Genomic DNA, 14,408 nt, shown 5'->3' with positions numbered 1-14,408 from the left:
CGGTTTTCTTCAAAACAAATGATTCAAGTTTTGATGTCTCAGATGCCTAGAATGTTCTGTGCCTTGTGCAGGCCCTAGCGCACGGAAAGTGCTCCATCATGGACATCTGTGCAATTAATGAAGCTGAAAAACGAAAAATATTCTGAAAGGAAACCTTTTATTCCTCAGCGATGGCGTGGGGGGTGGGGGAAGCACGACACCTTTTAGACTTCCATTCAAACCTACTTAAACAGGCCAAATCCTTTCATGGAAAGGATACAAGCATCCTTCTGATCGTTTTGGCTGTTCTGCATGTATTTCGACCACATTCTACTCGGCTGTTTCAACCTCGGGGTTTCAAGTCTTATTTTTATGACGGAGCCGTTCATCGGGAAGTAACTAGAAGTAGTACGGGCTTTCCCCGTCCTCCTCCCACTAGGATTTCAACTTGGCCGCCGCCGCCCGACTCCGCAGGCAGGTCCTCCCAGCGCCGGGCAGGTTGAGGACCGCGCAGGGAGCAACGTGTGAGCCCGACGCCATGGAAACGGCTGAGCGGAGGAAACCCGGGAGCGCCGCGGCACTCAGTACGCGAAGGAAGCCTCCCCAGGCTAGGGCGCGAGGGCGCTCCTCGGATGACGTCATGCACCCGGATGACGTCACGACCGTGACACGCGGGTGACGCCGTTGCCGCGGCGACTTCGAGTGGTCTCCGCCCCCTTCGCCCGCCCCCCGCCGCGCGTCCTTTTTTTTTTTTTTTTTTTTAATTTTTTTTTTTTTTTCTTCCCCCAATCCCCTCAGGCTCCGCTGTGCCGGGGGCCGCGGGCCGGTTCCTGTGGTGGCCCAGGCGCTCTCCTGCCGTCGCCGGCGCCGCCCCGGCCGTCCCTGCCTGCCGCCCCCCGCCGGCACCTCCGCCTCCCCCTACTCTCCGCCTCCCTTCCCCCTCCCCGCCCAGCAGCGGTCGCTCGGGCCCCGGCGCTCGGTTATAAGATGGCGGCGCTGAGCGGCGGCGGCGGCGGCGCGGAGCAGGGCCAGGCTCTGTTCAACGGGGACATGGAGCCCGAGGCCGGCGCGGGCGCCGCGGCCTCTTCGGCGGCAGACCCTGCCATCCCCGAGGAGGTGAGTGGCGGCGGCGCTCCCTGCGCCGCTCCCGGCTCGGCCGGCCGGTGTTTATTTCGGGGAAGGAGGTGGCGCCGGGGGCTCTGGTGCCCTCCGCCAGCTTCTCTTCGCGCTCTGCGGGTGGGAGATGGGCATCCCCCCTTGTGCCTCTCGGTCCTGCAGCGGCTCGCTGCGTAAACACAGACACGGGCCCGGGGGTTCCCCAGCCCGCAGCGCGGCGGGGGGATCCGGGCAACCGCGCTGGAGCGGGAAGCGATCAGCAGGGGGCGAGACTCGGGCTCGGTCCTAGAAGGTCACGGCTGGCGGAAGGTAGCCCGGCTCGCATCTCCGAGATGTTTTCGCTATTTCGGGGCGGTGGGGGGGCGGAGTGGAGGGAGGTGGCGGCATCCTAGTGGATGATCTGGGCTAGAAGCCGGGGCGGGAGCCCAGCCCGAGTGACCGTGGTGTCCGTGACCGATGCATGGTCCTGGGGATGGTGGGACGCATCCTTCCCTCGCCACGCTCCCTGACTGTCCCCTGGTTCAGGCCGCCGTCCTTCCTTCCACTTTTTTTACTCGTTCGGGGATTCCTCTTCACCTGTTTTTTACTCGGTGGTTGGTTTTGCTGTAGTCTTGACTTTTCCAGCCCCACTGTTTCCGCTCTCGGGCCCCCGCGTTCCTCTTGTTTGTCCATGCTCGGTCGGCGACTGGTCGCTCCCCACCCCCAGCCCATTCCCATCTGCAGGCCAGTGGTGGGACCTGCCTGCTTCTGACCTCAACTTCTGCAGAAGACCGTCTCCTTGCACTTCTCTTACCCTCAGTCCTCTCGAGGCCCTCGACTTCGTTCCCCCTCTCCCTGACATTGTTATCCATTGTTATCTTCACCACTCCTCTTGGACGCTTTGGAGCTGCTCTCTGAAGCCTGAAGCTGTCAAGATTCCATCAGGTTTCACTTACACTACCGGCACTTTTTGCTTGGTCTTCCGTTGTCTGCTTACATCTCTTTATTTATTCCTGCCCATTTTAAAAAAATAGGTTTGATTGCTTTCTGTTGTCCTTTTTTGTTCCAATGTTTTTTTTCTTTCACTTTTTGCTGTTTTTAGCCCTTGCGTCTCTCAGCCTCTTTTTGCATTCACTATTCAGCCGCTTGTCACTTTGTCACATTTCTTGATTTACATTGTTTTTCGTGACAGAATTTTTTATTACATTTAGAATTTAGCACTTTATTACATAAAATAATAATATACTTTATTATTCTTTACGGGTAATGGGGTGTTATACGGTGTGACAGTAGTGCTTTACAGTTATTGATTAGATAACATGACTTAGTCTGTTTACTTTGCTCAGAGTTCTCTTTCCTTCCTACTACTTACATTTTGTTTCCCAGTTCTCACAACGTCTCATTCTTTCTTCTGTCTATGCAGTTCTTTTTCGTGCTCCATCTTTCCTTTGGAAATTCATCTGCTGGGCTTGCTCTGTTCAGTATCAATTTGTTCACAATATTTGTTTTTCATCCTCTTACACCACCTCCGTCTGTGCCCGTGACGCGTTCTGTACCATCATTTGATGAACTGGGAATTTTCTCATATTTTTAATTCTTTAACAAAATTACACCGTTTTTCACTTTAGAGGGTGTATTTTTGCTCCGATTGGTTTCCTCTAGTTTGTTCATTTTTCCCAGCTTCTTGGATTCTAAGAATTGAGCTCTTTCCTACTTCCATTTCCTACTTTATTCTGTTTTTCTTGTTCCCAGTTGCCATTCATTCTGCCTTGTTTCCTGGCTTTTGGTCCTTAACTTGCTGAAGCTTCCTCTTGTCTTCCCCACACCTCCACATTCCTTCTTATTTATAAACAGCTTTGTTCCGTTGACATGGAAATTTATTTTTAGGATACATTGTTTTTAATGGATAAATACTAGGGGTCACATCTGCTGTCTATTTTTTCCATGAATTGGATATGCCTTTGTCTTACCAGGCACAGGTGCCTCTAGCTTACTATACTGTGTAGTGCATGTAAGGTTTTGCTGAATTGTATCTAGAAGAATAAATTAGTGGGTATAGGTTATGAAATTGTGATTTTCTTATTATAACATTTTTTATGTTAAGAATTTTGTTTCAGAGCTATTAGAACAGTTTGCAGTGATACAGAGGAGGCTTTTGTAAAGTAGAATCTGTCTTATTTGAAAGGGTCAGGTGGTTTGAACTCTAAACCCTCTGCAGATTCTGATTCGGATGAGCTAGGGCCATGAGTTTCTGCATTTGACACACTTCCTGGGTAATTCTCATGGAGCAATGTTTGAGAACCTCCAGGCTAGATGAAGTCAAGTTTAAATTGCCAATAATTGGAAAGCATTTTGGTATCTCCTAAAACCATAAGGATACTTTTAACTAATTTTAGTTAGAAGTGTTGCCTATTTTCTCTTTCACCCAGGTTTTTTTTGTTTTTGTTTTTGTTTTTTTTGTATTTTTCTGAAGCTGGAAACGAGGAGAGACAAACAGACTCCAGCATCCGCCCGACCGGGATCCACCCGGCACGCCCACCAGGGGGCGATGCTCTGCCCCTCCGGGGCATCGCTCTGCCGCGACCAGAGCCACTCTAGCGCCTGGGGCAGAGGCCAAGGAGCCATCCCCAGCGCCCGAGCCATCTTTGCTCCAATGGAGCCTTGGCTGCGGGAGGGGAAGAGAGAGACAGAGAGGAAGGGGGGGGGGGGTGGAGAAGCAAATGGGCGCTTCTCCTATGTGCCCTGGCAGGGAATCGAACCCGGGTCCCCCGCATGCCAGACCGACGCTCTACCGCTGAGCCAACCGGCCAGGGCTCTTTCACCCAGGTTTTAATGTTTAGTAATGGATTGTTTTTCCTTTATATTTTTTATAGGAGCTGATAATAAATTTATTTGAAGGAGGGGAGAGATAAGTGATTAAAAATTGATTTCTTTTTAATATGAATTTCAATGTCATGGATGGTAGAATAAATTTTTTTCAAGAAATAATTTTAAATTTGAAGCAGGTCTTAATTCAATGGAAACTGAAATGTTCTGTGGTCTTTTGAACTGTCTTTCTTACATACACTTAAAGAGATATCTTATAATTGTCATGTACATGGAAAGAATGTGCTCTTATAAAATGACACATTTTGTTCTAGAGATTAACCTTACCTAATAGTAAAATATAGGTTTAAAAAAATGATTCTCGGCTGACCTGTGGTGGCTCAGTGGATAAAGCATCGACCTGGAAATGCTGAGGTCGCCAGTTCGAAACCCTGGGCTTGCCTGGTCAAGGCACATATGGGAGTTGATGCTTCCAGCTCCTCCCCCCTTCTCTCTCTCCCTCTTTGTCTCTCTCCCTCCCTCTCTCTCTCCTCTCTAAAAATAAAAAAAAAACAAAAAAAAAACAAAAAAACAATTGCTATCCTTTCTCCAAACGTGGTGTGTGTGGAGGGCAATAAACAACACTCTTTAGAGAAGAAAAAAAAAAAGAAAAAAAAATGATTCTCAGGGAAATTTTAGCTGCACTAAAATGTTTCTAATTACAGAGAAAAAGCAAATTTGTTAATGAAAAATTAGGAAGATATAAGTACAATAGGTCATCTGTAATCTTGCTACTAAGATTACATGTATATTAATGTACGTGAACATTTTGGTGTGCGTGTATATCCATACTTTTTTATGGTTGTAAAATACAATGTATGTCATTTTGTAATATATTTAACTTAACAATAGCAAAATATCTTACATATTAGGTATACTGTGATTTTTAAACTAAACATTTTTGATAGGTTATTTCTTTTTTTTTTTTTAATTCAGTGAGAGGAGGGGAGGCAGAGAGACACACTTCTGCATCCGCCCCAACCAGAATTGACCTAGCAAGCCCACTAGGGGGCGATGCTCTGCTCTGCTCATGTGGGGGTTGCTGTGTTTACAGCAACCAAGCTCTTTTTAGCACCTGAGGCAGAGGCTTCGTGGAACCATCCTCAGCACAGGGTGATACAGTCGAACCAATCAAGCCATGACTGCAGGAGGGGATGGGAGGAGGGGTGGAGAAGCGGATGGGTGCTTCTCCTGTGTGCCCTGACCAGGAATCAAACCCAGGACATCCACATGCCAGGCTGACCTCTACCACTTAGCCAACTGGCCAGGGCCTGTTTCTGTTTTTATATTCAAATATTTTACATATAGAATGTAGATTTTAGCTTTTAAAATTATTTTGGGAATTGGACAAATTGCATGTCCTGTAATTGTAAATATTACTATGTAGATGCTCAAAATAGAATATTCTGGTAAATGACAGAGCTTATTAAATATTTACCAAATGAATGTATACTTTTGGCATTAAACATTTCCTTCTGACCATTTATATTCCCCTGTTGTTACTTACTTGCTGTGACCATATGGTATAATATGGGACAGTATGACCATATGGTATAATAAATATGTTGAAAAAATGTGTTTTAACAGGGTATGGTTTTTATTAACTATTCTTGTACTGTGCAGCTGTAGAAGGGAGCATCTTACAATCACATTATACTTAAAATTGTATTGTTGATCATAGTTGTGTAATTATTATAATGCTTTGACTGAGCAGTATTCTGGGATGGAATCTCCTTTATAAAGAGATCCATCCACTGTATTAAAACACATTTTCATGAACCAGGCCAAACCAGAGTGGATTACATCATACTCTTAGTGGAAGTCCCACTAAGGTATGTGTTTCTGCAGCTCTGGCTACTGCTGTTAATACTTGTTTGGATATATTCAAAGGTGGACAGAACATGCCTGTTAGGCAAAACTAGAAAACAGCTGTGTATCTTTGGTATGCCTAGTGTTCCCTTTCTGTATTCTTTGTCTCTCCTTACTTAATGAACTCCTTCCTTTTTAGACATTCACTGACCTCTTCTGATATTAGTCACTTGTTCATGCTGGTTATTAAAGTTATTAATTGTTAGAAAACAGATAAGAAAGGCCTGACCAGGTGGCGCAGTGGACAGAGCGTTGGACTGGGACACAGAGGACCCAGGGTCAAGACTCTGAGGTCACCAGCTTGAGCGCGGGCTCACCTAGTTTGAGCTAGGCTCACCAGCCTGAGCCCAGCAAGGGGTCACTTGGTCTGCTGTAGCCCCACCCCCCACCCCGTTAAGGCACATATGAGAAAGCAAAGAACAACTAAGGTGCCGCAACTGAATTGATGCTTCTCATCTGTCTCCCTTCCTCTGTGTGTGTGTGTGTGTGTCTCCCCCCCCCCCCCCCGTCAAAAAAAGATAAGAAAGGAATGTTGGTACTGGGTGCTTGAATCCCTGAATATATGTAGTAAACCTGAGAGCAAACTTGATTTAGTATTTGGATAATAGGCCAGGAAAATAATATTAAGATAGCAAGCTAGAGAAATCTGACATTTCTTAATTCCCTGTCCTGCTTTGGATGAAATAGGATCCTGTCATAACAACTAGAAACCTAAGTTCTAGTAATGGGGAAGAGAGGGAGAGAAGTAGGTTATATTGTTTATTTACTTTTTTCAGTATTTGCTAAGATGATGCTTATCTATCTTCTTTTTCTCTAGTCATAAAGTTGTTTTCCCCTTTAGAGTTGCAGAAGTGCATTTTGTGTCCTTTGACATCTTGATATTTAGCTGAGTACTGAGTACTTAGTGAACATTTTTTGTCATAATCCCCTTATTTTATGAAACCTAGTATGTTCTTATGCTTCCTATATTTCTGCCTCAAATTGTCATTAAAGTAAGCCTTTGTTGTCAGTAGCCCTTATTGAATTTTGCATTCCTCTGAAATTGAACTGTTTTAAGTCCTTTGCTCATTCTATGTTTTACTTACATTACTCTGTCGAGTCAAGGATCTGCAGTAGTTACAGACCTGAATTCAAAAAAGGTGAGGCTGTTAAGGAGCTTTTCTGTTTTTTTAGGTGAAGTACTGCTTTCATAGTCATAATTTTATATAGATAATGTTAATATTATAAAAACCAAAAAAAATAGCCTCATTTGTTCCATTTCTTAAATGTTTGGTGGAGGAATTGACATATTCTGGGAGGTAGTTTTTATTTTTTAGTTTCTTTTGGCTGCCAACCTAATTTACTGTCATACATAATTAGCAGGGTAGTCAAAAGAAACTCTTAGTCTAACCTCCACCCTAACATTAAGCAATTATTTTTTTTCTCCCCACTACCCTCTTGAGATTATTTTGGTTTCCATGTTTTCTCTTGGGCTTTAAAATACTATTGTTCTTGTTCCTTCTCATATAAAGACTACACAGATAGAGAGGGAAGTTGATGCCCAGTAACATTACATTCTTTCTGGGTCCTGGCAAAGCCCTCGATAGAGAACATAAATCGCTCTGAACTCAATTAACTTTATATATTCCAGAAGCTCTGGTCATGATTTTCACATAAGAATTAAAAAACAAAAAAATTAGGAAATATGTTCATAGAACATAAGTCTAGAATACCTAGCAGTACATGGTCATGTGACAGTTGGGAAGTTAGATAGACAGTGTGCAGACTTCTGTCCGTGTTGTGAGGAGTGTTATTCCAATTGTATTTGGCTACCTTGTGAATTTTTAAACTGCACTTCCAGGAGAGAGAATTATAACATTTTGGCAAGTCTGTTTTCAACTGTTCCAAAGTGTGTGTGTGTGTGTGTGTGTGTTTTGAGTTTTCATCTCACTGTAAAAGATGCTTTAATTGTGGGGTTTTTTTGTTTGTTTGTTTGTTTTTACAGGGACAGAGAGAGTCAGAGAGAGGGATAGACAGGGACAGAGAGAGATGAGAAGCATCAATTATCAGTTTTTCGTTGCGACACCTTAGTTGTTCATTGATTGCTTTCTCATATGTGCCTTGACCGCAGGCCTTCAGCAGACGGAGTAACCCCTTGCTTGAGCCAGCGACCTTGGGTCCAGGCTGGTGAGCTTTTGCTCAAACCAGATGAACCTGCGCTCAAGCTGGCAACCTCGGGGTCTCGAACCTGGGTTTTCTCTGCGTCCCAGTCCGACACTCGATGCACTGCGCCACCGCCTGGTCAGGCTAATTTTGTTTAAGTTGAGAAATACAGTACTTTTTTTTTTTTTTTTTTTTTCCGAAGCTGGAAACGGGGAGGCAGACAGACTCCTGCATGCGCCCCACCGGGATCCACCCGGCATGCCCACCAGGGGGCAATGTTCTGCCCATCTGGGGCGTAGCTCTGTTGCATCCAGAGCCATTCTAGAGCCTGAGGCAGAGGCCACAGAGCCATCCCCAGCACCCGGGGCCATCTTTGCTTCAGTGGAGCCTCGGCTGCAGGAGGGGAAGAGAGAGACAGAGAGGAAGGAGAGGGGGAGGGGTAGAGAAGCAGATGGGCGCTTCTCCTGTGTGCCCTGGCCGGGAGTCGAACCCGGGACTCCTGCACGCCAGGCCGACGCTCTACCGCTGAGCCAACCAGCCAGGGCCACACTACTTTTGTTTCATATTTTTTTGCACTAAAATATAACCTTTAATAACACCAGAAAAATTTGACTATTTTTTGAACAGCATAAATTAAATAAAATTTTAGGGTGCTTTGAGTTAGTCACTTTGAATATTTTGAAACCCTTTAAAGCAGGGCTAGTGATTGTCCCTCCCATGACCTAGGATTTTTAAACTGTATTTCCTACATTTACAGCATTTCTTTTGCAAAGTAAATTTCTGTCCAGGCTTATCGATGTACTTTTAAAGTCGGAATTACTAGCTTTAGTGGTTCTAAATAGTTATTAGAACCTATATTTTTTTGTACTGTCAGCTTAGATCTAACCTCTTTCCTCTGTTTTAAAGTTTATATTCTCTGCTTAGAAATCTCTCCATAGCTTAGAGGAAACAAACAAACAAACAAATATAAATTTAATAGTCTTAAGTAGGTATGATTATTTTTAAAGAGGGATTAACATAATTTCTGGTAATATATGAAGCTAATTTAATTCCCATTCATTATTTTTTAAATGCTGTCTTTTTTATGAATACCAAACAATTATTGCCTTTATATCTTCTTTTTTTTTTTTTTTTGTATTTTTCCGAAGCTGGAAACGGGGAGGCAGTCAGACAGACTCCCACATGTGCCCGACCGGGTTCCACCCGGCACGCCCACCAGGGGGCGATGCTCTGCCCATCTGGCCCATTGCTCTGTTGCAACCAAAGCCATTCCAGTGCCTGAGGCAGAGGCCACAGAGCCATCCTCAGCGCCCGGGCCAACTTTGCTCCAATGGAGCCTCTCAGCTGTGGGAGGGGAAGAGAGAGACAGAGAGGAAGGAGGGCGGGGGTGGAGAAGCAGATGGGCGCTTCTCCTGTGTGCCCTGGCCGGGAATCGAACCCGGGACTCCTGCACACCAGGCCGACGCTCTCTACCACTGAGCCAACCAGCCAGGGCCTATATCTTTTTTTACTATAAAAGATAAAGTATTTTTGTTAATTATTTCTAAATAACTCAAAATTGCTATTTTACACATCATCTAACTGTATTTTCATGGGTATAGTGTCAGAGAACTTCAGATAGGAAAGAGATGGTTCAGTATAATCCTTACATTCCTGTTCTGTAACCACTGAGAGTGTCATTTCTTCTTCATTTGTACATGCTTGCCTTTTTTTTTTTTTTTTTTTTTTCACAGAGGCAGAGATAGGGACAGACAGACAGGAATGGAGAGAGATGAGAAGCATCAATCATCAGTTTCTCTTTGCGCATTGCAACTTCTTAATTGTTCATTGATTGCTTTCTCACATGTGCCTTGACCGCGGGCCTTCAGCGGACCGAGTAACCCCCTGCTGGAGCCAGTGACCTTGGGTCCAAGCTGGTGAGCTCTTTGCTCAAGCCAGATGAGCCCGCGCTCAAGCTGGCAACCTCGGGGTCTTGAACCTGGGTCCTTCCGCATCCCAGTCCGACGCTCCATCCACTGCGCCACCACCTGGTCAGGCTGTACATGCTTGCTTTTTACATTTAAAATATTCCACACATTCCTGCACGTGCCTATGCAGAGTAACAATAAATTACATGATCTCAAGTCAAGTTTTAATATACATGAGAATTTAGTTCAGTGGAACTTTTTGTTAACTTTATTGCAGATGATTTTTCTTTTTTTTTTTCTTTTTCTTTCTGAAGATGGAAATGGGGAGAGACAGACAGACAGACTCCCGCATGCGCCCGACCGGGATCCACGCGGCACGCCCACCAGGGGCGATGCTCTGCCCCTCGGGGCATCGCTCTGCCGCGACCAGAGCCACTCTAGCGCCTGGGGCAGAGGCCAAGGAGCCATCCCCAGTGCCCGGACCATCTTTGCTCCAATGGAGCCTTGGCTGCTGGAGGGGAAGAGAGAGACAGAGAGGAAGGAGGGGGTGGGGGGTGGAGAAGCAAATGGGCGCTTCTCCTTTGTGCCCTGGCCAGGAATCGAACCCGGGTCCCCCGCACACCAGGCCGACGCTCTACCGCTGAGCCAACCGGCCAGGGCCCAGATGCTTTTTCTAATACCAGGTTTGGCACTTATTTAAGTCTCTATGTAGAGCAGTACCCCTTATCTTCAGGGTATACATTCTTTGTGTGTGTGTGTGTGTGTGTGTGTGTGTGTGTGTGTGTGTGTGTGTGTGTCAGAGATAGGGAGAGTCAGAGACAGATAGGGACAGACAGACAGGAAGGGAGAGAGATGAGAAACATCAATTCTTTGTTGCGGCTCCTTAGTTTATTGATTGATTTCTCATATGTGCCTTGACTGGAGGGCTACAGTAGACCTAGTGACCTCTTGCTCGAGCCAGCGACCTTGGGCTCAAGCTGGTGAGCCTAGCTCAAACCAGATGAGCTGCGCTCAAGCTGGCGACCTCGGGGTCTGGAACCTGGGTCCTCCACATCCCAGTCTGACGCTCTATCCACTGTGCCACTGCCTGGTCAGGCAGGGTATACATTCTAAGAAGAACCCATGGATACCTGAAACTGCAGTACTGAACCCTATATACAGTATTTTTTCCCCATACATACATGTATCTTCACTTAAAGGAAGCACTTGACAGCTTCTCTTTGGCATTTCTGAATTCCCACCATCACTTCATTTGTGCTTTAGGCCCATAAATAAGTAGAATAAGGGTTTCTTGAACACAAGCGCTAGCATACCACACCAGTCAGTCAATTAACCAAGACCACTAGTAAGGTACTGAGTTGGCAGGAGCAGAGTGTATATAGCATTGGATGTGCTGAACAAAGGGCTGTTTCACATTCTGCCCTGGACAGAGCTGAATGGTGTGAAATTTCATTACTACCCAGAACAGCACTTACCTTAAAACTTATGAATGGTTTATTTCTGGAGTTTTCCATTTAATATTTTGGACTGCAGTTGACTGCGGGTAACTGAAACCGCAGATAAAGAGGGACAACGGTATGTGCTACTGTCTTAACATGTTAGAGAAGAAACATATGATCCATTGAATAGTTGCAGACAGTGTTTGATAAAATTCAGCATTCATTCATCATAAAACCCAAAGCAAATCAAATGTGATAAAAGGGTATCTATTTTTTTATTAAGTTTTATAATTACTGCTGATATATTGAAAGCAGTCCCTCTTAGATTGGGAGAGATAAGGTTGTCCATCAAAACTGCTTTTAGTAAAAGTTGTAGTAGAGGTCCTGACCTTCACTAAGTTAAGAAAAAGAAAATTTAAAAATTAAAGAATTTGGAAAGGAAGAAATAAAACTATCATCATTCACAGGCTATATGATTATGCATTTAGAAAATTTTAAAATATTTACAAATTATTATAAACAATGAGTTGCATAAGAAACTATATTCTAGCAGAAGATAGGAAAGAAAATCTAAAACAGTATACTTAATGGTAGGATAAATAATATGGGACACCCAGGACTAAGTTGAAAATATGGCCTAAGACTTCTCAAAGCCGTCTTGAATTATATAAGTACTAATAATTCAGGCAAAATACCATGTACATGGATTGACAGACGATATTGTAAATATTATTCTCCCCAAATGAATTTATATATTTAATATAATCCCAATCTAAACCTTGGTAAGGATTTTTTAGTTTTTGTTTTGTTTTGGTGAAACTTAAAATACTAATTCTGAGGCCCTGGCCAGTTGGCTCAGCGGTAGAGCGTCAGCCTGGCGTGCGGGGGACCCGGGTTCGGTTCCCAGCCAGGGCACATAGGAGAAGTGCCCATTTGCTTCTCCACCCCCCCCCTTCCTCTCTGTCTCTCTCTTCCCTTCCCGCAGCCAAGGCTCCATTGGAGCAAAGATGGCCCGGGCGCTGGGGATGGCTCCTTGGCCTCTGCCCCAGGTGCTAGAGTGGCTCTGGTCGCGGCTGAGCGACACCCTGGTGGGCGTGCCGGGTGGATCCCGGTCGGGCGCATGCGGGAGTCTGTCTGACTGTCTCTCCCCGTTTCCAGCTTCAGAAAAATACAAAAAAAAAAAAAATACTAATTCTGAAATTCTGTGAAAAATCAATAAAGGGCTAGTGAAGCCAAGACTCCCAAACCAGACACTCTGGGAGGACTTACTTCACCAGTTATTAAGACTCATTACAAAGTATAGTAAGTAGTCAAGACACTGTCTTGAGTAGTCTAGTGATGGATGGAGCAGTGGAACAGAACAAAAGCTATACTTAAGGTTAGTTGATAAAGGATAGATACATGCTGGAAATGAGAGAAGAATGCCCTTGTACTCTGGTTGGGTAGCCCAGTTGGTTAAGAGCATCATCCTGATAAGCCAGGGTTGTGGGTTTGATCCCTGAGCATGTACAGGAATCAACCAATGAGTGCATAAATGAGTGGAACACCAAATCTCTCTCTCTAAATCAGCAAATGATTTTTTTAAAAAAAAAGAATGACATTTTCAATAAATGGTGTGCTGGAAAAATTAGGAAAAAGTAACCTGGACTTGAACCCCACCATAGTCACAAATTCTGGGTAGATTAAATGTCTGAATATGAAATGCAATGATGATGAAGCTTTGAAAAGATAATATTAAAATGTATTTTTATTTGGAGAGCTTTTTTAAAGAGAGCTAAAATTACTCTGTTTCATTAAATTTAAGATGTTATTGATTCTAAGATTCACCATTATTTCTTTTTGTATTTCTAAAATAGAATATCGCCAGTTAACCAAGAACTACTATTGATTGTAAAATGCATCTCAGTTTTCACTTTTTAAAATATTTTAATGTCTTGTAAATGATGAAATATAGAGTATTTCCTGAACTCTGTTCAATTACAGATGGGTGCAGTTTAGGTTCTATCAGTTAGATGAATTCCCACAATTTGGAAGGCAAAAGAACAGGGAAGGTGTATTTTTTGCTGCTATTTTGGCTGGTTAGCAAAGTTGTAAGATCTAAGGCAGCGGTTCTCAACCTGTGGGTTGCGACCCCGGCGGGGGTTGAACGACCAAAACATAGGGGTCGCCTAAAGCCATCGGAAAATACATATTTATTATACAATACATTTTTAAACCGCTGATCTAAGGGAATAGAAGCATTTGAGGTGTCTGGATTGAGCATTCCAGTGTTTAATTCTATCTTTGTAGGCATATAAAGGCAGTAGTGCCAGCAACTTTTAGACCTCTGACTTCCTTTGTATTCTTTATTTTGGTGATGCAGTGGCTACTCCTGGTTTACAAATCCTTTTTTTTTTTTTAAGTGAGAGGAGGGGAGATAGTGAGATAGATTCCCTCATGTGCACTGAGTGGGATCTACTCAGCAACGCCCATCTTAGGCCAACGCTGGAATCAACCAAACTATTTTTAGTGCCTGTGGCTGATGTGCTTGGACCAACCAAGCCATCCTCGGTGCTTGGGGCCAATGCTTGAACCAGTCGAGCCACTGGCTGCGGGAAGGGGAGAGGGAGAGAATGGTAGAGAGAGAGGAGAGAAGTAGATGGTCGCTTCTCTTGTGTGCCCTGACTGGGAATCAAACCTGGGACGTTCATATACCTGGCCAGTGCTCTATCCACTGAGCCAACTGGCCAGGGTCATCCTTTCATAGTTTCAGTGGTAAGCATCTTAGTCCTTTTATGAAATGCTTTTCTCGTTTGAAGTAGCTAAAATGTTTTTTTCTTTTTTGCATTGAGTCCTGATTAATACATTTTTATTGGTTTGAGAAATCATTTAATGTTTTTTTCAATTTAAAAAATATATATATGTAACATAATACTTATTATTTTAACCATTAATAAATGTATAATTTAGTGGCATTAAATACATTCAAGATGTTTTAGAACCATCACCACTATCTATATACTCCAAATATTTTATTATCCCCAACAAAAACTCAACTCATTAGAAAATAATTCCTTCTTTCACCCTTCTCCAGTCCCTGGTTACCTCCATTGTACTTTCTGTCTTTATGGAT

At 43.9% G+C, this 14,408-nt stretch overlaps 1 protein-coding gene across 4 annotated transcripts in view; it reads left to right on the top strand.

Moving 5' to 3' along the window:
• The first annotated feature begins 355 nt into the window (after nucleotides 1-355).
• Nucleotides 356-14,408, top strand: part of BRAF (B-Raf proto-oncogene, serine/threonine kinase) — a 98,269-nt gene continuing 84,216 nt past the window's right edge. The window contains exon 1 of one of the 4 annotated variants that reach the window (XM_066362888.1): nucleotides 356-1,095. In XM_066362888.1, the coding sequence (XP_066218985.1) occupies nucleotides 967-1,095 (129 nt within the window). In that variant the 5' untranslated portion in view covers nucleotides 356-966. The remainder of the gene's footprint in view (nucleotides 1,096-14,408) is intronic. The other 3 variants (XM_066362887.1, XM_066362885.1, XM_066362886.1) reach the window with 3 other exon arrangements.

This window comes from Saccopteryx leptura, chromosome 2, assembly GCF_036850995.1.
Source record: "Saccopteryx leptura isolate mSacLep1 chromosome 2, mSacLep1_pri_phased_curated, whole genome shotgun sequence".
In the NCBI taxonomy this organism is placed as follows: domain Eukaryota; kingdom Metazoa; phylum Chordata; class Mammalia; order Chiroptera; family Emballonuridae; genus Saccopteryx; species Saccopteryx leptura.
The sequence above is the reverse complement of the archived record's forward strand: the minus strand, read 5'-3'. Positions and strand labels throughout refer to the sequence as shown.